General features: G+C 35.9%; 1 protein-coding gene across 14 annotated transcripts in view; it reads right to left on the bottom strand.

Annotated features, from left to right (window-relative positions):
• R3HCC1L (R3H domain and coiled-coil containing 1 like) overlaps nucleotides 1–26,210 on the bottom strand; it is a 107,217-nt gene that overhangs the window by 22,672 nt on the left and 58,335 nt on the right. For 10 of the 14 annotated variants that reach the window (XM_063670123.1, XM_063670132.1, XM_063670122.1 and 7 more), the window contains one exon: nucleotides 9,256–11,051. In XM_063670123.1, coding sequence (XP_063526193.1) covers nucleotides 9,256–11,037 — 1,782 coding nt within the window. In that variant the 5' untranslated portion in view covers nucleotides 11,038–11,051. Of the gene's footprint in view, nucleotides 1–9,255; nucleotides 11,052–13,487; nucleotides 13,627–15,319; nucleotides 17,003–26,210 lie in introns of all 14 variants that reach the window. The other 4 variants (XM_063670126.1, XM_063670127.1, XM_063670131.1 and 1 more) reach the window with 3 other exon arrangements.

Genomic DNA, 26,210 nt, shown 5'->3' with positions numbered 1-26,210 from the left:
GATCACTTGAGGCCAGGAGATCAAGACCAGCCTGGCCAACATGGTGAAACCCTGTCTCTACTAAAAATACAAAAATTAGCTGAGCATAACAGCATGCGCCTATAATCCCAGCTACTCAGGAGGCTGGGGCAGAAGAATCGCTTGAACCCAGAAGGTGGAGGAGGGTGCAGTGAGCTGAGACCATGCCACTGCACTCCAGCCTGGGAGACAGAGTTTCCAAAAAAAAAAAAAAAGTCTATGATAAAGCGATCAACTCAGTAAGATGACATAACATTGTAAATATATACGCACCCAACACAAGAGCACCCAGATATATAAAGCAAATACTATTAGATCTAAAGGAAGAAATAGACTCCAATACAATAATAGCTGGGGGCTTCAACATCCCACTCTCAGCATTGGACAGATCATCTAGATAGAAAATCAACAGAGAAACACTGGATTTACACTGCACTGTAAACCAAATGGACCTAACAGACATTACTGGAACACTTTATCCAACAACTGCAGAATACATTCTCATCAGCACAACCTAATGAAGCACCTCGAAGAATTAGAAAAGCAATAACAAACCAAACCCAACATTAGTAAAAGACTTAATAAAGATAACATTGGAACTAAATGAGAGACTAAGAAAATACAAAGTATCAATGAAACAAAAGCTTTTTTTAATACAAAAACCAAAATCAATAAAACACCAGCTAGACTAACCATGGTCAAATCATCATATGACTTGCATATGTTGAATCATCCTTGCATTCCTAGAATAAACCCCACTTGATCATGGTATCTTTTTTTTTTATGTTGAATTTGGTTTGCTAGTATTTTGTTGAAGATTTTTGTAAAAAATGTGATACATTACATCAACAGAATGAAGGTCAAAACCCATATAAACATCTCAACAGATACAGAAAAAGCACTTGATAAAGTTCAACATCCCTTCAAGATAAAAACCCTCAACAAATTAGAAATAGAAGAAACATACCTCAACATAATAAAGGCTATATATGACAAACTCACACCTAACATTATGATGAATGGGAAAAGCTTTCCACTTTTCCTCTAGAACGGGAACAAAACAACAATGTCCACATTCACCACTCTTATTCATCGTAGTACTTGAAGTCCTAGTCAGAGCAACAGGCAAGAGAAATAAAGAGCTGCCAAATTGGAAAAGAGGAAGTCAAACTGTATCTCTTTGAAGATGAAATGATCTTATAGAAAAATCTAATGACTCCACTAAAAACTCTCAGAACTGATAAAGAAATTCAGTAAATTACCAGATACAAAGTCAGCCAATATAACTCAGCATTTCTGTACACAAATAGCGCACTAGTTGAAAAAAAAAAATCAAGAAAGAAATCCCATTTATAATAAATACAAAAAATGAAATAAAATACCTAGGCGTAAATCTGACAAAGGAGTTTCGTGAAAGCCCTCTACCAGGAAAACTATAAAACACTGATGAAAGAAAACTGGAGAGAACACAAACAAATCGGAAGACATCTCATGCTTATGAACTGGAATAATTAATACTGTTAAAATGACCATACTGCCTAAAGCAATCTAAAGATTCAATGCAATCCCTATCAAAATACCAATGACAATTCTTCATAGAAATAGAAAAAACAATATTAAAATTTGAATGGAACCACAAAAGACAAAGAATAGTCAAAGCAATACTGAGCAAAAAGAATAAATCTGGAGGTATCACACTACCTGATTTCAAAAAATGCTGTAAAGCTGTAGTGACCAAAACAGCATGGTATTGGTATAAAAACAGGCATACAGAACAATGGAACAGAATAGAGAACCCTATTCTGTTCACGCATTTACAGCCAACTGATTTTCGACAAAGGCACCAAGAACATTGAGGAAAGCACACCCTCTTCAATAAATGGTGCTGAAAAAACTGGATGTCTATATGCAGAAGAATGAAGCTAGATTCCTATCTCTTACTATATACAAAAACCAACTCAAAATGAATTAATGACTTAAACATAAGACCTGAAACTATAAAACTCTGTTATGACAGCCCTAGCAAACTAATAACTTTATTCTAGTAAATAAGGCTGGAAAGGAAGGATGGAGTTTCAATTTCCTTACCAACATTTTGGTTTTAAATTCAACTATAACTGACATGTCATATTTATTCCTATATTCCCCCACTGAACATATTATCTTGCAAACTAGGCAGTCAATATATATTTATAGAATGAATAAAATGCACATGCTTCAAGTTAATTATTTTGTCCAAATGCATGCTTAACAAGACTTATTCTAGGCTGGGTCTGGTGGGTCATACTTGTAATCCCAACACTTTGGGGGGCTGAGGTGAGATGATCACTTGAGGCCGAAAGATCAAGACCAGCCTAGGCAACACAACAAGAGCCCTCCTCTACAAAAAACAATTTTTTAAAAAATTAGACAGGTGTGGTGGCATACACCTGTGGTCCCAGCTACTCGGGAGGGTGAGGCAGCAGAATTGCTTGAGCCCAGGAGTTTGAGGCTACAGTGAGCTAAGATCATGCCACTGCACTCTAGCCTGGGCAACAAAGTGAGACTCTGTCTCAACCTCCACCACCTAAAAAACAGACGAACAAAAAAACCCAAGACTTATTTGATTTATACAACAACAAATATATGTATGTTGAGACAGGGTCTCATTCTGTTGCCCAGGCTGAAGTGCAGGGGTATGACTTGGCTCACTGCAGTGTCTGCCTCCTGGGCTCAAGCGATCTTTCCACCTCACCCTCCCCAGTAGCTGGGACCACAGGCACATGCCACTACACCCGGCTAAGTTTTGTATTTTTTGTGGAGATGAGGTTTCGCCATGTTGCCTAGGCTGGTCTCAAACTCCTGAACTCAAGCGATGCACCTGCCTTGGCCTCACAAAGTGCTGGGATTACAGGTGTGAGCTACCCTGCTAAGGTAAGAACATATATTTTTTAAATGATCCTAAATGGCACTCTAAAATTGGGGGAAAAAATTGATACTTTTTTCTTTCCCTTTACCAATAAACTTTAATTGCTCTGGTTAATAAATCATGAAAAAAATTCAGAATAAATTATAAAAAGAAAACAAAATTTCAAAATAAATCATCTAAACTTCTGATAGTGACAAACTTAGGACTTGATTCTGATTCTGTTTTTCACAAGCTGTTCTCACAACCTGGAATACTTTTTCTGCTCATGTTTCTTCTTCTCCCAAGATCCAGCTTCAATCTTTAACTCCTCTTGATGCTTCTTTCCCAATTTACTCCAATTTGGCGATCTTTCCTTTCCTATATTATTATTTCCTAACACTTAGTAGTTGGATATATACATTTCATCAATTCTAAGATACATCCTTTTTTTCACATTTTAACATCACTGACATTAGGACGCATCACAATCAACATATTGTTATTGCTTCCCGCACATGTGTATCACAAGCACCAATACCAAAACTGGCAGAAAGGGTGGTCAATAATGTGGAGGAAAATTCTAAATATCAGAACAGCTCTATACAAGTGCAAAGGTGTCTTAAGAATCCTGCAACAAAGATTTTTGGTTCTTTTATGTATTCTTTTAAGAAATGCTGCATCATCAAAGTTCTTAATGGCAAAATGGATGCCTGAATAGAAAAGCATCAGTATCAGTGGCTGAATCAACAAATTATTAGAAAGAGTTGGATTGTGAACGTGAAGTATTAGGAAAATCTTAAACAATTTATTTTACTACATTTTTTATGTATGAAGATGAAATATGATAAAAAAATTTATGTCTACTTAGGAGAGTTGTTTCAATATGTATAAAATTAAAATTCTAAGGGAAAAGCACTGTGTCAAAGTTTTTTCTATCTTAGTAATAAAATAATGGTATATTTCACAAAGGCATTTCCAATTCATTTAAATAGAATACTTTTTTTTCTAGTCATTCCTGAGAATAAATAAGTCTCATTATTCTACAAGACTGTACACTGTTTAAATATTGTTATCCTTCTCTTTTACCCCCAACATCACTAAGATCAGCGCTGGGCACAGAATATTCGTTCAATATCTGTTGACTGGCTGAGACCCGTCAGGTAGAGACAAAGGCTTAATGTCATGGAAAGAGCACAGGGCTAGAAACCAGGAAGCACAGATTCTAACGCCAACTCTGGCATGAACTTACTTTAGCTACAACCCTTCTCGGCCTTAGTTACCTTATCTATAAAATAAGAAGGGGCCAGACTAGATTGTAGGCTAAACTAGACTAGAGCTAGACTAGACTGCTAAATCAATGTTTAAGGAGTTGATAGTCTTGTGGAACTAATGAGACTTATTTTCAGAAATGATTTTAAATGCTAACATTACACTTTTAAAAAATGACTTGTGCAGTTCTATCTCTAAGACAGGATAAAGCTCTAGCTCTGAGTCCTTATATGTCAAGGACTATAATATAAATTCTGGCTCATCTTGGAAGACAGGAATAAGAACATTTTCATGGGTACTTTTAATTAAACACAATTAAACATAATAAACCACTTTACAGTTACAGGTATAACAAATTTAAATGAGAGGCACTGGGGGTTACAGGGACAAGGACAACAAGATTTGGGCACAAGTTGGTGGTGTAAAATTACTACAGTTGCTTCAAAAATCTATTTACATAGAATTACATATAATCAATTCTCAATTATGTAGGTGAGGTTATTCAAGCTCTTCATTTCTGTTTTTCTCTTCCACTTAACTGCTTGTTAACTCACTTTCATTGAAGAAAATCAATTTAAGATTTTATGATTTACTATATATATACCCTGACAAATTAAAAAATGCCCTAACCATACATGCCGTATCTCATGGAATTCACTGAAACAAGCACTGCCAAGGACAGAGCAAGGTACACTAGGAATCTGAATCTTCAGACAAGAATTCTCAAATAAAAGCTTCCTTGTACTGACAATACAGGCCCAGAACTGTTCACCTTTCTCCAGTTTTGAAAGAGGATCAGAAATTAAAATGCTGCTGGCTTCTATGCTGATTCTGAGGAAAAAATGTTATGCAACAAATATAACAGAGCTCAGAAGGGAGATTTTTAATTTTAGGAGTCACCTGGTTACAAAAACAAAAACTATGAGTGATGGAATCTACTTAATGTTCCCTCTTTCTGTTTGGACCAGAGATCTAGTCATCATTCACTAATGGACTGAACAATAAAAACAGAGTACATAATTCACTCAGATTCTTCACTGGATGTCCCAACTGACTGCATTAGAATATACAGCATCTGGAAAGTGAGTCTATAAATCCCCACTTAGGCAGTCAATAACATGTCAATTCAGACATTTTTATAAAATATGAATTATAAATCTGTTAAAATGAGCTAGAACTATTAAAAGATACTGTGAAAAAAATTAGAACTAGACAGGTGAGGGGGTACAAGGGAACTCTGTACTCTGTTCAATTTTTTAAATAAATCTAAAACTACTCAAAAATACATTTTTAAAAAATAGAATAGAAAACAGAAGTTAGAAACAGAACAGCATAGTAAAAGTGGGAACTATAATCTCTTGTTTAATTCTATAGCCTCACCAACATGAAACTGCATCAACCAGTCTAGCACTGGGGGATCTAATCCCCTTTTGTTCTTTTTCCCCCGTCCTATCCCTCTAATCTCCTTTTGAAGTCATATTCTGTGTCACTTATCAGGCAATGAAATACAGTTTTAGTACATCTGTTATAAGGTTGTTTTATATTAATTTCCCTGCAGATTGCTGTGGGACTAGTCACATAGTTACATACTGTCTCTCCAAATAAAACATGAACAACTTCAGAGCAAAAGATGGCATCCAGCACAGTGCCTTTAACATAGTAGTGATAACAACATATATCTAGCTATTAGGGATTTATAGTTTATCAAACTCTAAGTGTTCAGTATTTGCTATTTAACTGAAAGGTGATGGGCTACCAACTATTTATGAGGCCTCGAGGGGTTGGGATATGAAGGGCTTTCCTCTCTTTGTATGTTACACAATTTGCTTTTAGTGACTGGATTATAAATTTTTCCTTTCAGTTTTGGGTTTTCCACTTAACATGGACACCATTTTTGCAAAAGACTATAGGGAGACAGAGACAGTATAACAATGTAAGTTAGCACACACAGAGAAGTAAGATGGGTGGGAAAGGATGGTATTCCTTTTACTCTTCTCTTACCCATTATGGTCTACATACTATTATAGAATATGGTGGTATAATATTAGTGGACTTCTGCAACCAAAGGAAGGCCTCAAATTCTTAAAAAATTTAGGAGATACCTACTTAAATATTTACCCCTACCTAAAAATTCAAATCAGTGCCAGAAATGACAATGAAGGTGACAGATGCTGGTATCTATCAACATCAATGTTATGTTCTTGGTATCCCATTAATCCTCCTACCAATAGATTTGATGATCAGTACAGATGGCAGTACGGCTATGATAGTATTTTCTAATGAACAATAACTCCTGTGTTCTTCTACCAAGAATTCAGAGGGCTAAAAAAATCATGCCAATATCGTCTCCTTCATCAACTACCACCTTAAATTTCTGGGCATTCCATACCGTGGCTTTAGGAGACTAAGTGTGATTCTTGGAGACTCATCAAGAGTTGCAGTTCTGGAAGCTCAATAATGACCTACTTATACTCTAACCCCCTGAGGCAGTTTTAGAGGTTCAAATGTCACAGGAAATTGCTTCACAAGCCAATGGCTGTCACACCTTGCTCTACAGCATACCTGACTATTAGAAGTATTAGACATACCTCCATATGTCTAGCTGTTATCAATCAAGAAACAGGCCAGCTGGGATGATAGCCAAAAACCTTCAGTTGGAAAGTTTTCAAGGAAGGCAGGCACTCACTCTGCTTTAGCACTTAATAAAGTATGTTTGGAGAAATAAAAATAATAAACTAGAAGTCATCAAAGGGCTATTAATGTTGCTGGATTTGTGACATCTTTTAATAACATTATCATTATTCCATTTTCTAAAACCCAAAGCAGAGGAGCCCATAGTTTTGGAGTTGGATCTGCTACTTGCATTCTCAATCCATTTCCCTCCTTCCTGCTCTCAGTTATGCTCATTCCTCAACACAGACCCTACTCTCTTCCAAGTACCTCCAAACATAAGCCAAACACAACACCCAGACACTGTCCATCTTCAGCTTAAAATACTATATTCTCTGTTTTCCTCCCAATCCCAGCTTTAGGTCATCCCAATGTCCTCTTTATGTTACTATGCTCCTCAAAATACTGAGTTGTTGCCTAAATTATTTTACACCTACTCTAAACACTGGAAAGACCTGAAAAACTGAGTTGTACACCTGAACTCCCCCTCTTCCAATACACAAGCTATATCCATAAGCTACCCCACCGAGTCCAAGTTCCAGCCCCTGATGTTTTGAAAGCCCCTGGAGGCCACCCTAAAAAGACAGAGCCCCCAACTCTGCCCTATCAACTCCATCCATTGGATAAATATTTACTGAGTACTACACCATGTGTAAAAGGCCATGAGAGCCATGCTCTTCTTTTGGAGGAAGCTGTTCATCCCTCTTCCATGTTCATGTGCTCTCTATTCCTCATGCAGTCCTTTCACCAACTCTTGCGAACAGTTTCTTTTCTCAGACTAAAGCCTTCTCTCAATGCTTTAATTCTTAATAACATCTCTATATTCACCTAGCTTCCCACCTTATTATTTCTTAACCTGATTTGGATCTCAAACCTCTACTGAACAGTATTTTTCTAATTATGGGCTGACAGTCATTTGTAGTTCCCCACTTACATTCTGATATAGATTTAAGTGTATTACCTTTGAGCAGGGTTCTTAGGCTTTATGTGCATCAGAATCCCCTGAAAAAGTTGTAAATAGACAGTTTGCTGGGCTAAATAATTTGCATTTCTAACAAGTTCCTAGGTGATACTCATGCTGCTGGTCTAGGGACCATACTTTGGAAATCACTGCCTTTGAGAATCTGATGAAAGCTATGAAAAAACACACATACGTACATACAATTTTGCATGTAATTCACGGGGCTCATGGATGCTCATTCATAGATATTCTCCGCTCTATATTTTGTTCTAAGGAATGTTTAAGATATAGTGTTTCCTGACCTGACAGGATGTGCTCGTTTGTGGTACAGGGAAATTCTTTCTGTGCAAACAGCTCCCACGAACGAGGTGGGATTGCTTGGTATTGGAAAGTCAGTTCTGTCCAATGGACCGCCCTCTTCAGTATTATGTGGCTCTTTTACAGGCATGTGATAATTTTTCTATACTTCTAGCTTAATTCTCAGAAACAAAAGACTCATCACTTAGTATTCAAAAGGGTCTTTGGAATGTCTCAAAAGAAATTCTTTAGGTGAGGAAATAGTCTCATAGAAAGAACATAAACATTGGATTAAGACAGAACTAGACTGAAATCCTGATTCTGCCTTTCCTAAAGGTGTGACCACTGAGCTTCAACTTCCTCATTTATAAAACTGGTGCTCTTATAGGAAAATAATGTTTTCCCTTCCAGGCAAAAGTTATGTGAACCCACTATAGGGAAGGAAAGAGGGAGTGTTCTACTACTTAAAACCAGTGATTCTTATTTATGGTAAGGAATTTAAATGTTGGATACAGAGTAAACATTTAAATTAAGAAAACAAAAAGACTAAACTGAGTAATTTCTAAGATGCCTCAAATCTAACATTTACTTATGAATTCTAATTGGCCAGCATATCATTATTCACTTACATCTTCTATTTATGCTAAATGGGTAATTCATTCTTCAATTTAACCCAGTATAAACTCCTTAAAAAACAATGCTACTTTCTTGTATTTTACCCTTCCTTTCTCTACTTCCTTCCCTCTACAGTGTCTAACACTCCAACATCCACTAGAAAATAAAATATAAATAACAATAGTAATAAATTATTCTCCTTCCCTTAAATAGGCCCATGTAAAAGATACCTTGTCAACATAGAAAAACCTTTTTGAAGAAGTTTTCCTTTGTATTTCCTCAACAGATAGCTAAAATCCATTAAATTCGTCTTTATGCAATAAAATCTCTCAGGGCTTGGCTATTATAGATATAGCTCAATTCTGTATATTTTATTTTTTAAAGATCTATCAGATATTCTCTTCTTAATCTACAAGCCTATTAGTTTATTGCAGGAACTCTTAAATATCAGTGAATGTGCATCACTGTCTATCAAAATTACCACTGAAATCCTAATTTATAAACTGTCTAAGCATCAAGCAATTTCAATTAAACATACCTCTTGTAGAAGACGTGGATCCAGGCAGTCACCATCGTCGTTAAACATAGACTCCCAGCTCTCCTCAACGGCAGTAATTCCCTCTGTGTGAGAAGTTTCAGTTGCTTTTGGTTCGATGGATGTTTCCATAGACAATGATTCCCTATCAGGAAAAGATACACCAAATTCTATATTCTCTGAGTCATCTTGCTCTTTTGTTTTGAACTCTTCGGCAGTTCTTAGCTCGTGCAATGCTTCTGTTGTATCACCAGTACTACCCAGATCAATGGCCACGGCACTGTCTAAAAGAACTTTTGTCCCATTTAACATACTGAGTTCAGAGTCCAAAAGAGTGTTATAATTACTATCAGCAATCTTTTTTATAGGTAAGGAGGAAGCACAATCTGACAAGCTCTCTATCAACTTTCCTGTTGACTCTGTAAAACGAGATGAAATACTCTCAGCATAAATATCTGAGCAAGCAGTCAGGTTGCTGAAATTTTTAGTGTCATTTCCACTTCTAGCTACATGAAGAGGGGTTGCATCTGTACTCATTCCTATAAACTTTGAGAAACTTCGTGTATTAATAGAGGTCTCATCAGCTATTCTAACTGCAACTACATAAGGGCTATCAACAGTTACATGATCACTACAGGACATACCTGTAGTGTCCATCATACATGCTCTATTGGTAATGTCACCTTCATTCTTAAATCCATTATCTCTATGTGTTTCATGAGCAAGGACAGCTGTATCAGGAGGTTCATGCTTTACATGTAACTCATCAGCAGTGCTGTCATTCTTCTCACATTCTCTAATCATTACTGGACTAACAGTGTCATTTGTGCTCTCTGACAGAGAGATGTGACCCATAGTTTCAGGAATGGAATCTGTATCTTTCTGATCTAAGATGAAACCTGTACTATTAGCTATACCACCTACATTCTCAACTTCAAAATCTACGCAAGTTTGATCAAAAACACCATCTGGACTTCCAGGAACAGAAGTAGTGGTGATGCCTCCGCTGCTGGGCTTCAATATTCCATCTGATGTTTGCATGCTTTGTTGTATAGTTTCAGAATCAGAGCTTAGTTTTATTGGTACAATCATATTCTCAGGTTTCATGACAGAACTAAAAACTCTAGGAAACTCATATAGTATCTCCAAAACCTTGGTATCAGTTTCAATTCTGCCTTCCAAATCTTTGTCTTCAAATGTTTCCCCATCAGGTTCATGCCTACTGAAGTCACAGAATTCCACATTTTGGAATGGTTTGCTTGGAACTTGAGCCTCACTGATTTCTGAACAGGCCTGTGAAAGAAGTATCCTCTCATGTCCTGTCACATCTGTGTCAACTTCCAAACACTCCACCTTCTTTGGTTTAAAATGTTTCTGTAAAGGTGCATTAGTTATAACCCCAGCATTTGGGGCTCCCTGCTGTTGTCCTTGGGATAATACTTCTTTGGATTCAGTGGTTCCTCTCTTAGAACAAACTCTATTTGTTTTTTGAAGGCATGTGTCCATTCTTAATTTTGTTGAAGATTTCTTTCCTTGTCTACAATTATGCTCCTTTCTATCAGGATTGATACTTAGTCTTCGAGCCTCTGGTTTGTCTCTGAAGACTTCTTTTTGGGAGAGAGAACTTTCTTTTTGCTTTTCTTTCACCACATAGTTAGGTGAACCACAGCTTTCTTCTTCATCACCTGTCTTAAGGAGTACTGCACCCCTACGAGCTTTAGGTACATAAAGTGCCATGTCAGGCCTTCTGGCTCGAACTATGCATCTCTCTGCTTCTTGCTGCATGGCACCACCACAATCTGCAAGAGAAGAATGATTTAATTATCAGACACTAATTACAATGTATTGAACCAAAAGATTTTCTTTTTTCTTTTTGAGACAGAGTCTCACTCTGTCACCCAGGCTAGAGTGCAGTGGAGCAACCTCAGCTCACTATAACCTCAGCCCTCCCAGGCTCAAGCGATCTTTACACCTCTGCCTCCTGAGTAGCTAGGACCACAGATACATGCCACCATGCCTGGCTTTGTGGTTTTGTTTGTTTGTTTTTGTATTTCTGGTAGAGACCGGGTTTCATCATGTTGCCTAGGCTGGTCTCATGCCCAGGCTGAGCTTAAGGCAATCCACCCACCTTGGTCTCCCAAAGTGCTGGGATGACAGGCATGAACCACTGTGCCCAGCCTTTTTTTTTTCTTTAATTTTTTGTTGTTGTTGTTGTTCAACATAAATATATACATACATAAAGTGATTTCTGAGAGTAACTTGAATGTTGGCTAGAAAATGAAATGACTTATCAGAGAATGCTTTCCAGAAGATGTTGCTTTTGATCTAAGATTTCTTAGAAAAGAGAAAGTAGTGAAAAAGAGAAAAGTATTATTCTATTAATACCATTTAGTCAAGTGACTTGCTATCAATTTCCCTTGCTTCCAGCAGTAATAAAACAAGATCTAGCTAGGATGAAGGAGGATAGAAGACCAAGGAAACTGTGATGAGACAATTCACTCTAGTAACTCCCTGACAACCTCCACCATGGTTGCTCAATGGAATTTAACAAGAAGAAATATAACAAAAGTTAAACAAACCTTTATCTACTATCTGCTAAATACAAGAAAATGTGCTAGGGAATTTCATATTGAATTATTCTTTTAATTTTCAAAATAGTGCTATGAAGTAGGGATAAGTTTGTTCAGGACAAAGAGAATAAGGAGGTGCTATACACAACAGAGAACACCCACATACACGCAGATGCACACACTGTTAACATTTCACAACATACATTTCAAAAGAAGGAGATAATGAGAAGGCAGAGAGGAAAAAAGGCTAACACATCCTGTCCACTCTATTCCAGATCCCTAAAATTTCACCTGGTCCAGAATACTTCCTCGGTGAAAAAGCTCTATTCTCATGGCACAGGTTATTTTCCTTTCAGCCCAAGTAATACCGTGGCCCTGATCATCAAGTATCTCCAGTGATTATCTTGTTCCTTTTCTCTTTTGGTATCTTAGTTAACATCTAGCCCAACATTCTTCATGTATTTTATATCTTCCATTTGAGGAAGAATATGACCTTAACATTTAGGCATGCCAGGATTTTTCAAAAAATGCCTAATTTTCAAAGACAGAAGTACTGAAGTGTGTTTCATAGGAAGGGATACCAGAGACATAGCACGCCTGGATTACAGTAAGTAAAACATCTGACAAAATATATCACAATGAACTTCTGGATATAAAATGATGAAATGGGAATTACTTAGCAAAACTGGTAAGTGGACTCACAAAAGATTAAACAAAAAATAATAATAATAGGTAGAAATGAATTTAGAGATTAGTTAAAGGAGGATTACATAGCCCTTTGAAATTCAACATTTTATACAATAATTTAGATGTAAACAACAAACACCGAGTGCTTATCAAGTTTGCAACTGACACAAAAATGACAGAATAAATACCAAAAATTATAAAATTAAAATTCAGTATCATTTCTATAATCTGAAATGCTGTGCTGAAAGCAATATGAAGGTTTAAAGCAGTAAACACAAGGATCTCTTTTGGAGGTTTTTTTTTTTTTTTAAACAATCGAACAGAAGACAGAAGACGTGACTTCTGTACAATTTGCATAAAGAAAGATCTAAAGGCTTTTATTTCGTTCACAAGGTCAATAAAAGCCCCAAAATAGTGATGTGATGTTTAAAAAGGTAACACTCTCTTAGATTACAGAGTCTAGAAAATATGTCATACAATGTAGAGCTAAAAGAACTGAAGGTATAATTCTTGCCCAAAGAGGTCTCAATGAAAAACCACAGCTAACTTTATACCTGAAAGATCAGTTGCTCTATAAAAGAGACAAAATTTCTTGTTTATGTTTCTATGTTTCTCCAGAAGTCAGTACCAGAACCAATTGTTAGAAATAAAAGGAAAACAAAATTTAGCTCCAAGTAAGAAAGAATTCTACTTCTAGATTTCTCCAATGTTATTACCAGGAAATGAGCTCTGTCTCTAGCAGAATTTATATAAAGGCTGGATGACTGACATATACTAGAGAAACTCTAAATTCCATGATTCTATTTCTAATCTGCAATAGACCTATCAAAGGCTTCAAATTATCTACTTTACAATTATTATGTGCTACAGTTAATGACTTTACAAATTCAACCTTTTTTTCTTAAATAATGCTCACATATAATACTATTTCCTGTAGCTGAAAATCAGAATAAATTTATATTATTATCTATTTCCTACCAAAGCAATGATTTCGATTGTGCCATGACCAGCAGTGTGCTGGCAAATATTCAGCAATCAGCTTTCCAAGTGTCCTTCGTAGTATTCCTTGATGTTTTTCTTTATGTCATTGATGTCAATGATGTGAGCGACTTCTTAGCTGAAGTAATCATTTTTTAATAATGGAAGAATATATACTTTTTTTTAGTTACAATATAATAGCTAAAGGCATGATACATTTTTATTAGCAGCATTTTCTCCATCACTTTAAGTCTAGACAATCAAGAAATAATAAATCAAGCCCTATTTATGGCATTTGACAATCTCTGTAGTGTAAACATTCTTCCCATAGCTAATTTCTAGTTATCACTGTGACATCAACAGAGTTGGGGAAAAAAATGTACAAAAGCACACCATTCTATTATTTCAACCAGAGGTACAATATACCTACATAAATAACTTGAAAAGCATAGATTATAATAAAATGTAGTAAAATAATTAGGAAGTGATGAGTTTGAAGTATTTATTAGCTTTTAAAATGTAATTTTAATAGCCTATGTTCTTTAGTTTTTAATAATAGCTGTGTTTAACAATCAGTTTGCAGAATTCCTAAAATTTTAACAATCAGGTTTCAGGCCAGTAGGAGATACTCCAATCCACCACTATGCCCATTTTTTCATAACTCACAGACACAAAAAAGGAGAAGCAACCCCATTCTTGTGGACTGTCAAGATACAGTAGTCCCCACTCTTATCTGCAGCGGATATGTACCAAGATCCCCCCCAATGGATGCCTGGACCATGGATAGTACCAAACCCCATATATATTGTCTTTTACTATACATACATAACTATGATAAATTTTAATTTATAAATTAGGCACAGGAAAAGATTAACAATAACTAACAATAAAACAGAACAAGTATAACAATAGGTAATATTGTTATATATAATATATAAAAGTTACGTGAACGTGGTCTCTCAAAGTATATTATAGTATGCAATATTTTCATACATGGATGACCACAGGAACTGAAACCATGGAAAGCAAAACCGTGGAAAAGAGGAGAACACTATATTGCCAATTTAATTTAAAGCCTTGTTGCATTTTTATGAATTTCTTTTGCAACTATAGGCAAGAATTGCTTTTCACATTGGGAGTGGGGCTGCCTGCCATACAATTTTTTAAAATGTACCTTGGATTAAACTTTTCCTATCCTGCTACTTGCTATTTACTAATAGCACTTGATCTTCTCTCTCTCTCTTTTTTTTTTTTTTGAGACGGAGTTTTGCTCTTGTTGCCCAGGCTGGAGTGCAATGGCACGATCTTGGCTCACCGCAACCTCTGCCTCCTGGGTTCAGGCTATTCTCCTGCCTCAGCCTCCCAAGCAGCTGGGATTACAGGTGCCCACCACCATGCCCGGCTAATTTTGTATTTTTAGTAGAGACGTGGTTTCTCTATGTTGGTCAGGCTGGTCTCAAACTCCCAACCTCAGGTGATCTGCCCACCTCGGCCTCCCAAAGTGCTGGGATTACAGGTGTAAGCCACCGTGCCGGGCCGATTATTTTCTCTCTTTTAACACAGTTTTAACTTTTTCACAATGCTCTAAGTGCTTTTTAACCATCTAATTTGCTTCTTAACTGGAAAGAATCCATTATTTGGGGTGCATTTTACAGCTAATTTATGCTTGAAGGACCATCAGCATGCACTCTGTTCAAAAATCACACTTTCTAAAGGGGATAAAAATTCGGATTCCTTCATAATGGAGGTCAGTCAATTGCTAACACATGCCTTTAAAATATTTTAGGCCAAATCATTTTTTTATATTATACTGTTGAACACTGGGATCATACCTGAGCATCTGTCCAATTGCTTCTACAGTTTCCACGGCTCCCTGAGAGAAAATATTGGTAACTTCCTTTAAGTACCTCTCTGATGCATCTTCATGAGAAATTGAACAAGCACAAAATAAATTGGGCTTTCATATTTTCACAACAGAACGTCAATGCTTTTTGTCCCATATTTGGTATCTAAAACATATGGACCCCTCTTCAATCAACAACTGAGTACTGGCACTTAAGGCACTCACTGGGTAATTCAACCATGAATTGATTTAATCCAGTATTTACCGAAGACTCACATGAGACATCTGATATTTGAGAGAAACTGCCTAATAGGCATACTAACTATTCATTCTTCTAGAACAAATTCTGTATTTGTTAGTTCATCAGAATGCACCATAGCTAAACTATATATATTGTCTTAACATTTTATTTGGGAATAATTTCATACCTATAGATGTTACAAAAGTAAAAATAATACAAATAGTACCCTTATACCGTTTACCCATATTCACCTATGGTTAATATTTCACTTCATTTATCATTTGCAATCATGCATATTCCTCCTCCTCTTCTTCTCTTTACATACACATACATGCAGTTTTTTTCCTGAATATTTTTGAGGGCAAATTACAGACATCATGGCCCTTTGCCCTAAATACTTCAAAGTATACTATATTTCCTATAAATAGGGATATTCTCTTACACAGCCACAATACAGTTATCAATGTCAGCATATTTAACACTAATATAATACTTTCATTTAACATAAGTAATCCAATTTTGCCAAGCGATCCTGTAATGTCCTTTATAGAATATTTCCCTTTCCATACAGGATCCAGTTAGGGTCAGGTAGTGCCTTTAATTGCCAGGTGTCTTAAGCCTCCGACATTCTAGAACACCTCCACAGTGAAAGCTGTCATTTATGACATTGACATTTTGGGAGAACAGCTCCCCTCCCCACTCTATTTTTTTTTTTCTGTGACGGAGTCTTACTCTGTCACCCAGGCTGGAGTGCAGTGGCACAATCTCAGCTCACTGTAACCTCCGCCTCGCAGGTTCCAGTGATTCTCCTGCCTCAGTCTCCCGAGTGAGTAGCTGGGACTACAGGCGCCTGCCACCACGCCCGGCTCATTTTTATATTTTTAGTAGAGACAGGGTTTCACCATATTGGCCAGGCTGGTCTCGAACTCCTGACCTTGTGTTCCGCCCGCCTCAGGCTCCCAAAGTGCTGGGATTACAAGCATGAGCCACCGCGCCTGGCCCCCACTCTATTTTTTAAGAGAATGCTCCTTATGTAAGGTTTGTCTGATGTCTTCCCATGATGAGACTGAGGTTACACATTTTCAGCCAGAACACTTCATGGTGGTGATGTGTCCTCAGGGCATCACATCTTTAGGCACATGATTTCCACCTGTCCTTCAGTGATGCTCTTAACTTTGATCATCCAGTCCAAGTATTGTCCAATTTTTCTACTGTATAATTACTATGTATTTTCTCCTTTGCAATTAATAAGCGGTGTGTGGGGTATCACTTTAAAAGCATGCAAATTTTCTGCTTCCTCATCAAAACCAGGTAGCATCCTAAATTTGATTATTCTTCTCTGATTCCATCTTTACTGTGATGGTTGCAAAACAGATGATTTTCCAACTTGAGGGGTCCCTCCATATTTACCAGTCAGGCCTTGGAGTTTTTCTGAAAGCAAAAGTAAATCATTTATCTTAGCTTACTACAAACGCTAAGATTCACTAAATTAAAATTTAATGTTAAAATCTCAGCCAGAGGCATGCGCCTGTAATCCGAGCTCTTGGAAGGCTGAGGTGGGAGGACAGCTTGAGGCCAGGAGTTCAAGGCTGCAGTGTGCTATGACTGTGCCTGTGGATGAACAACCACTACACTCCAGCTTGGGCAAGGTAGTGAGACCCCGTCTCTTGTTTTTTAAAAAAAAAACAAAATCTCATCTTTCATAGTCATTGGTCAGTAAAGAAAATATCCATCCAAAAAACATTTCCTAACTTTTGCAAAATCAAGGCTGAAGGCAACTATCATCTTTCCAGTGTCTCACTTATAAAACAAAGGAAAGAAAGCTGTCTCTCTGACAAAGTCATATAGTTCCTTTACCAGACATAGCATAACATGTGTCCCATTCTGCTTTCTTTTCTAGAAAACACAGAATTAAGTTTGGTGTTCAAATGCAATGACTAATGCATCTCAGGTGTCTGATAATATTTGTTTCCCTGTCCCTTTATAAAGTCATCTCCAATTCCCTTGAGAAGGAGGCAAGGCACATGGGAGGGTATGGAAGGAAAACATTTTTGTGGAAAATACTTAGACAATATATTTATTTCAAATCTATTTTCTGAATAATATCTTTAAGTTTTATCAACCTAAATGTTTGAATGACGATATATTCTTTGGAATTATAAAATGTCTCAAATGAGGTATTCAGTATATTGAGTTCTAATCCTGGCATCCTCTTCAAATGATATGCAAAAAACTATGCGACAGAAAGATATTTATATAAAGCATTCACTACCAGACTACTACCAGACCATTACAATTCTCATACATTTAAATGCCAATGCAAATATCTTGAATGTTAAGATTCAATGGACAGGCTTTTAATTCAAGATGAAAGATTAAGTACACAAGTAAACCCCCCTAAAATGGATCCACATCTATATGGAATTCATTTTATAATAAACGTGGCACTTCAAATAAATGGAAAAATATGGAACATTCAATGTCAGGACAAATGCCTACCTGTTCATTTGGCTTGTCAATATTGAGGGTTTTGCATGTATATTCAAATGAGACTTGTCTACAATTTTCTCTCCCAGTACTGGGAGTTATATGATTGGGTTACCAAGGTTACTGCAAGACACACTATGTAAGTTAAAGATTTATAAAATAAGGCTGGGTGGGCTTACTGTTGGTAGAATTTCTTGGCAGCACTGTCTGGGACTCATACTTTTTGGTGAAGATGTTTAAAAATGATTCATTTTCTTTAATGTTAAAGGTCTATTCTAGTTTCTCTTTCTTCTTCTAGAAAATCTGCCTTTGACCTAGCTTTTCAAATTTGATATAAAAGTTATTCACAGTAAGTTCTTGTTGTTGCTTTAGCTCTGCTATATGTCCCCTTTCTTGTGCTTAATATTATTTATTTGTGCTTTCTTCCTTTTGTGTTGAGCAGTGCCAACAGAAGTCTATTTTACAAGTCTTCAATGGGCCAGATTCTATACTACAAAAGTTATTGCTCTAAGCCTTAGTTTACTTAACGCATAAAATGCGGATGGTAACAGACTTATAGGCACACTGAGCAGATTACCTAAAAATATTCGTGTACAGAAATTTGCCAGGCATGGTAAAAGTCTCCATAAAAGTTAGCTATTATTACTTAAATGGACATTGAATCCCTTAAGTTACAAGTTTGCAGATGGAGTCAAGGCCCTTATGATACACTAGTATTCATAATGTCCCCTGATATCTGTTTCTACTAGACACTAACACCTATTGCAACCATGTATCCTGGTTTTGTTAATCAATTTCTCACTAATAGCCTATTGCTGTAAATACTCAATCATACAAAGTAAATACAATGCAACTCAGTTGTAATGTGAAAATACAAACCCTCAAAAGAATGCAGGATTTCAAGTCTGTGAAAATAATATTAAAGAAAATGCTCATCTCACAGCAACATCCTTTGATTCTGGCAGAATCAAACCACTCAACAACTAAAGATAGGACAATTCACTCAACAACTAAAGAAGGACGATGACAGAATAAGAATAGAGAAAGGATTAAGAAAATATCTTGAGAAACTGGTGAAACCCTCAAGAGTTTTGATAAAACTGATGTACAAGTCTATTTTATATAACAAATGCTAGATAAATGAAACACAAAATGAAGGATGCTATCAGACTATTATACAATTCTACTGGAAAAATTACACCAGGAAGATATCACATCATTCTTTGTTAATTCTGAGAATTACCACAGCTGCAGTTACAATTTAAATTTTGTTAAACATATAGAAAAACAATATACATATAGTAAAATGTTTTCATTTCTGAATACTGTCCCTAACAAATCTTTTTCATTAATAACTAATAAATCTTGTCTCCATTTTTAATAGGTTTACTTTTAAGAGGTATTTTCCAAATACTAATTTTCTCAATTAGCATGAATTTCTCTTAAGTGTATATTCCCAATGAGGAAAAAAAAAGCTATTATCTAAACTGCTAACACTGATTACAACTGGGAGAGCAGGAACTGAAACAGGAAAAAGAATTATAAAGAATTATTATCTTTTTATACAACATATGCTACAGTATTGTTTAAATTTGTTACAAAAAGAACAGGCAGTATTCTTGTAATTAAAACAAAATCACTAAAATTTAAAGATACGCTATTGTTTTAGCATAATAGGACATTAAACATGTAAGAGAAAGCAAAGGCAATGAATATTGATAAGCAGATATTTATTGGACAAAATTACTGTAAGCAAGAAAATGAGAGGACAAAAGAAGAAACTCTAATATACTTGACAGGAAAATGAAACAAGCAGCACATAAATTACTCGATGTTGGAAAGATACTCTCAAATGTTGCAGAATGCTGAGCAACCTCTACTCTTTAGTTTAAGAATGATCTAGGACTATACTGTCCAATTAGTCACAAGTAGCTATCAAGCACTTGAAGTGCAGTTAGTCTAAACTGAGATGTGCTGTGCATATAAAATACACTTGGATTTCAAAGACTTCATACAAAAAAATGCAAAATGTCCATTATTTTTATACTGATTATATGTTGAAATGATACTATTTTGGATATACTGCATTAAATAAAACATTAAAATTAACTTCATTTGTTTATTTTTGTACTTTTAAAAGTAGCTTCTAGAGAATTTAGAATTACATATGTGGTTCACATTTGTGGTCCACATTAAATAATTCTAATGGGTTAGCACTGGTCTAGGATCTTGCCATATCCCTAATGCCACAGGACAAATATAATCTGCTTTTCTCCTTCTGTTTTGTTGGTTTCACCAGCATAGGAACACACCAAATCAAGAAATCAAGTAAACCATGAATGTACAGATAAGCTTATCTGCATACAAACACTTTAGTTTATAATGATTTTTTAAAGGATCCAAAGAAGTAAAGTCTATTCATGTTCCATAAATCAGAAAACAAAACCAATTAGATAACAATCTGAGAGGTAAAAGTCAGCTCCAACAAATTTAGAAGCATTTTCCCAACTTTTTTTTTTTTCTGGAAAACGAAGGCTTTTTATTATGTTTGAAACTGTGGAAGGCCGTAAATTTCAAATCATTTCTTCGCATATTAAAAAAATAACTTCCTTGGTTTCACTACACTATCAAGAGTATTCTTTCTTCTCATTGGTCTACTTACAAACTGGCAAAACTAAGAGATGTCCTGGTCCTGACATTCAGCAGTGTATATGTCCATTTGTAAAGGCATGGAAGTACCTTAAAAGCAAATTTATTATGTTTGTAATTAAGTGTAGTATTAAAAATTATATTAAGTGATACAAGTAAATCATAAGATTTCTGGGCACTAAGATAATTATACACTTTTAAATTCTAGCCATCCTCTTAAAAAAAAAAAAATTCACTGCTCTCCTCTCCCCAACTTCATAGTTTGGTGAACAGTATCACTGTCAGCCCAGTTGTTCAAGCCAAAACCCGGGAAGTCACTATCCCTGATATTTCAATCAATTACCAAGTCCTATCACCTACCTCTACACTGTTTTCAGTGACTTTCTAAAAGACCAATCAGATTCTCCTGTTCATTTCCCAGTTCAAAATTCTTCAGTGGTTTTTCACACACAAGCTTTTATGCATAACAAATACAATCCTACATAATTTAGCTCCATTACCACCCTCAAAACTTCCTTTTCTATAACTTCATTACTATATAGAAAAGGTTACCTTTTCTATAACTTCATTATGACTCTCCTTGATAGTCTAAGGTCCTTCCTATAAGCTTCCACTATACACACACTTTTACATACATACACTTTCATTAAAGCAATTATCATACTGCTTTATAGTTACTTGTCTGCACATCTGCCTCTCTTCTTCAGTGTAGAGTTAGTTTCTTTTTGTCTTTGTATCTACAATGCCATTGCACTGCATTTGGCACTAAATAAATATCATTTATTTATATCACTAAATATTCATTCATTCCACAAATATTTATTAACTACTATGTGCCAAGTCCCATCTTAGGCATTGGGAACACAGTAATGAACAAAGCTCCTGGTCTCACGGAGCTTACTGATGAAGACAATCAATCAATCAACAAACATTTAAACACATCCTATAATGTATAAGGCTACAGAGTAAAATGGAGCAGAGATGAAAATTCAGAAAATAAAGGGAAGACCATGTTGTAAAGTGAGGAAGACCATTCTGAGGAGTTAACACCTGAGCTGATGCTTAAATTGAGTCAGAGAGACACACAAATTATCAGGGAAAAGAGAAATCCAGGAAAAAGAATGAACACGTGCAAAAACTCTGAGGCAGGAGAATTTTGTCATGGACAAGAAGTAACAGGAAAACAAGTGTGGTATCAGCAGAATAGGAAGGGGTGGAGAAGCCGGGCATGGTGGCACGCATCTGTAATCCGAGGTCAGGAGTTCAAGGCCAGCCAGGCCAACATGGTGAAACCTCTCTCTACTAAAAATACCAAAAATAGCCAGGCATGGTGGCACACGCCTGTAATCCCAGCTACTTGGGAGGCTGAGGTAGGAGAATCACTTGAACCTGGGAAGTGGAGGCTGCAGTGAACTGAGATTGTGCCACTGCACTCCAGCCTGGGTGACAGAGTGAGACCCTGTCTCAAGAAAAAAAAGAAGGGGCGGAGAAGTCAGTAAGACAGCTAAGGGCCAGAATGAGTAGTGGCTGGTAGGTTATGGCCAAGAGCTTCGGATTTTATTTTCAGAGTGCTGGGGAATTACTGGAAGGTTTCAACATGATCTGACTTACTTTTGCTAAAGATCATTCTAGCTAATATGTAAGTATAGGGGGACAAGAGTAGAAGGAAGGAACCCTGTTAGGAAGCTATTGCAGCACGTATAGGGTGGTAGCAGAGGTCATAAGAAGTGGTCAGATTAATCATAGAATCTGAAAGCAAAGCTAACAAAACATGATAGACTGATTGTATGGGATGTGAAAGGAAGAGAAGAGAAACGCTTTCTCTACAAAAAGTACAAAAATTAGTTGGACACGGTAGCATGCGCCTTATAGTCCCAGCTACTCAGGAGGCTGAGGTGGAGGAACACTTGAACCCAGCAGGCTGAGGTTTCGACCCTATCTCAAATGAATAAATAAATACAAATAAAATAAGATAAATGCTGTTGGAAGGTCAAGTAGGATGAACTGAGAATTTCCACTGGATTTAGCAAGATGGGGTTGTTGTTAACACTGGAATGGCTTCATGGAATTGGGGAGATAAATATCCCACTGGAACAGTCTAGGAAGCAAGTATGAGGTGAGGAAGACTAATTCAATAGGAAGGTAAAAACTGATTATGTAAATGGGAGATGAATGGGTTAACTGTAATAAAGGCATAGATAAATAATTTTTAAATCCTGGAACAAAAAGTGAGCAACTATGAGATTAGAAATTCTAGCAATACCTGCTCTGTCATACCTTTATTAGAAATGCAAGGGTAGTACTAGGTAGAATATAATATTTCGCACTCCTCTATTATTCACCACATGACAATTAAAGCACCTTGAGACTCAGTATTTACACATAAATAAATGTCACATATTCAAAATCTTCCTTAAAAGCCATTCTTGACTTAACAAAGTTCAGTATTAAAGCCTGTACAAAATCAGTTCTCCAGTCATTTGAATTCAGTTCTAAGGAACTGAATTATTAAGTTCTAAGGAACACATATTTAAATAAACTCTGCTTGTTTAGCAATAGCCAGTATACAGCTTTGGAGTACTGGCTGACTTTATGGATATAGCAGCTAATATTTATTGATGAATTTTTATACAGTGCTCAGTGTTCTGATGACAAAACTAGATACAAAGTTATTTTTCTTGGCCACTACAGGCTACCTGAAGAATGAGGTCTCCAAGTAAAAAAAGATGGGGTATAACAGGGTACAGTTTTAAAAATAATAGATGGCTCAAAGGTCTACAATGGAAGGTACAATCTACTTTTAGGAAAAGTTTTAATAGTATAAAGGTAACGAAAAAAAGGTGTGGTTTGTTTTTTTTTTTTGTATTTTAATACAAAAGGACTTTACAATAAACCTAAAAGCAAAAACTAAAAATCTGCATTCTCCTTCCAGAGAAAACCACTGTAACATTTTGTTTTGTATGCTTATAGACCTTTTGTGCATTTTCTGTAGTAAAAAAAAAAACACATAAATTTACCTCTTCACAATTCTCAAGTGTATAGCACAGTATTTTAACTATATGCACATTATTGTATGACAGATCACTAAACTTTTTCATCTGACATGACAGAAACTCTACACTCACTGAACAATTCCTCATTTCCTTGGCAACCACCATTCTAGTTTCTGTTTCTGAGTTTAATTCCTTTAGATACCTCATATTAGTGAAATTATATAAGTATTCAACTTTTTGTGATTGGGTTATTTCACTTAGCAAAATGTCCTGAAGGTTCAACCATGAGGCAGCATGACAGGAACTTCTTCCTTACCAGGTTGGATGATATTCTGTTGTAGGTACATGCCGTATTTTCTTTATCCATTCAGCCACAGATGGACACTTAGATTGCTTCCACATCTTGATTACTGTGAATAATGCTGCACTGAACATGGGAGTGCAGATGTCTCTTTAACATCTAATCTCATTCCCTTGGAATATACCCAGTAGTGGGACTGCTGGCTTATATGATAGTTCTATTTTTAGTTTTAGGAAGAATTTCCATATGTTTTCCATAGGAGCTGTGCCATTGTACAATCCCACCAACAGTGTGCAAGGGCTCCAATTCCTCTACATCCTTGTCAACACTTGTTATTTTCTGTTTCTTCTTTGATAGTGGCCATCTTAACAGGTGTGAGATAATATTGTGGTTTTTATTTGCATCTCCCTAATGATTAGCTGTGTAGAACATCTTTTCACATGCCTGCTGGCCATGCACATATCTTCTTTGGAGAAATCTCTGTTTGGGTTCTGCTCATTTTTTATTCAGATTATTTGTTACTGAGTTGTCAAGTTCTTTATATATTCTCAATATTAACCCCTTGTCTAACATATGGTTTACAAATATCTTCTCCTATTCCTTAGGCTGTGTTTACACTCTGACAATTGTTTATTTGCTGTATAGAAGACTTTTAAGTTGGATGTATTTTACTTTTTTAGTTTTTTTTAAGTTGGATGTACATGTTTTTGCTGTTTTTGTTACTTGTGCTTTTGATGTCATATGCAAGAAACCACTGCTAATTCCAATATCAAGAAGCTTTTCCCCTGTTTTTTTCTAGGTTCTCAGTTCCTATATTTAATCCATTTTTAATTAAATTTTGTATATGGTACACCTCATTCTTTTGCATGTGGATATCCAGTTTTCCCAACACAATTTGTTGAAGAAACTATCCTTTTTTCCATTGTGTAGTCTTGGTATGCACATCAAAGATCATTTGACTATATGTGGGTTTCTTTCTGGGCTCTCTAGTCTGTGCTATTGGTCTATATGTCTGTTTGTATGCCAATACCACACTGTTTTGATCACTATAGCTTTGTAATATGCTACGGAATCAGGAAGTGTGAGGCTTCCAGCTTTGTTCTTCTTTCTCAAGACTGCTTTGGCTATTCGGGCTCCTTTGAGATTCCGTATGAATTTTAGGATGGTTTTATCTGTTTCTGCAAAAAACGTTGTATGGATTTTGACAGAGATTGTTCTGACTCTGTAGATTGGACAGTATGGACATTTTAACAATATTAAGTCTTCCAATCCACAACAGTATTGCATCAATATTCATCAGGAATATTGGTCTTCTTGTACAGATTGAGCAGCCCTAATACAAGAATCCTAAATCCAAAATGCTCCAAAATCCAAAACTTTTTGTGTGCTGACAATGTTCAAAGGTCATACTCAAGGGAAATGCTCATTGGAGCATTCTGAATTTTGGATTTTTGGAGTAGAGATGCTCAACCAGTAGTATCTGTCTGGCTTTAGTTTCAGCATAATAATACCAAATGTATGTCTTTCCATATTTTTGTATCTTTAATTTCTTTCAGCAATGTTTTATAGTTTTCAATGTATGTCTTTCTCCCCTCGATTAAGTTTACTCTTATGCATTTTATTCTTTGTGATGCTACTGTAAATGAGATTTTCTTTATTTCCTTAATTGTTAGTGCACAGAAACACAAGTGATTTTGGAGAGTTGATTTTGTATCCTGCAACTTCGCTGAATTGGTTTAACAGTTCTTACAGTTTTTTTATTTTTATTTTTTGGTTTTGTACATGTAAAACCAAGTCATCTGTGATTAGGGATAATCTTATTTCCTCCTTTCCAATTTGGATGCTTTTTATTTCTTTTTCTCATCTAACTGTTCTAGCTTAGAATTTCTATTACAATGTTGAAGAAAGTGACGAGTGGGCATTCTTGCTTTGTTTCTGATCTTAGAGGAAAAACTTCATTTTTCACTAATGATTATGTTAGCTGTGGGCTTTTCACATATTACCTTTATTATGTTGAGATAATTTCCTTCTATTCCTAGATTGTTGAGTGTTTTTTATCATAAAAAGGTATTACGTTTTGTCAGTACCCTTACTGAATCAATTGAAATGTGATTTTTGTCCTCAATTGTTAATATGGTATATATTCTATATTTATTGACTTTCATATGTTGAGCCATCCTTGCATCCCAGAGATAAATTCCACTTGGTC

This window comes from Pongo pygmaeus, chromosome 8, assembly GCF_028885625.2.
Source record: "Pongo pygmaeus isolate AG05252 chromosome 8, NHGRI_mPonPyg2-v2.0_pri, whole genome shotgun sequence".
NCBI classification, from domain to species: Eukaryota; Metazoa; Chordata; class Mammalia; order Primates; family Hominidae; genus Pongo; species Pongo pygmaeus.
Note: the sequence above shows the minus strand (reverse complement) of the source record. Positions and strands in the feature narration are given on the sequence as shown.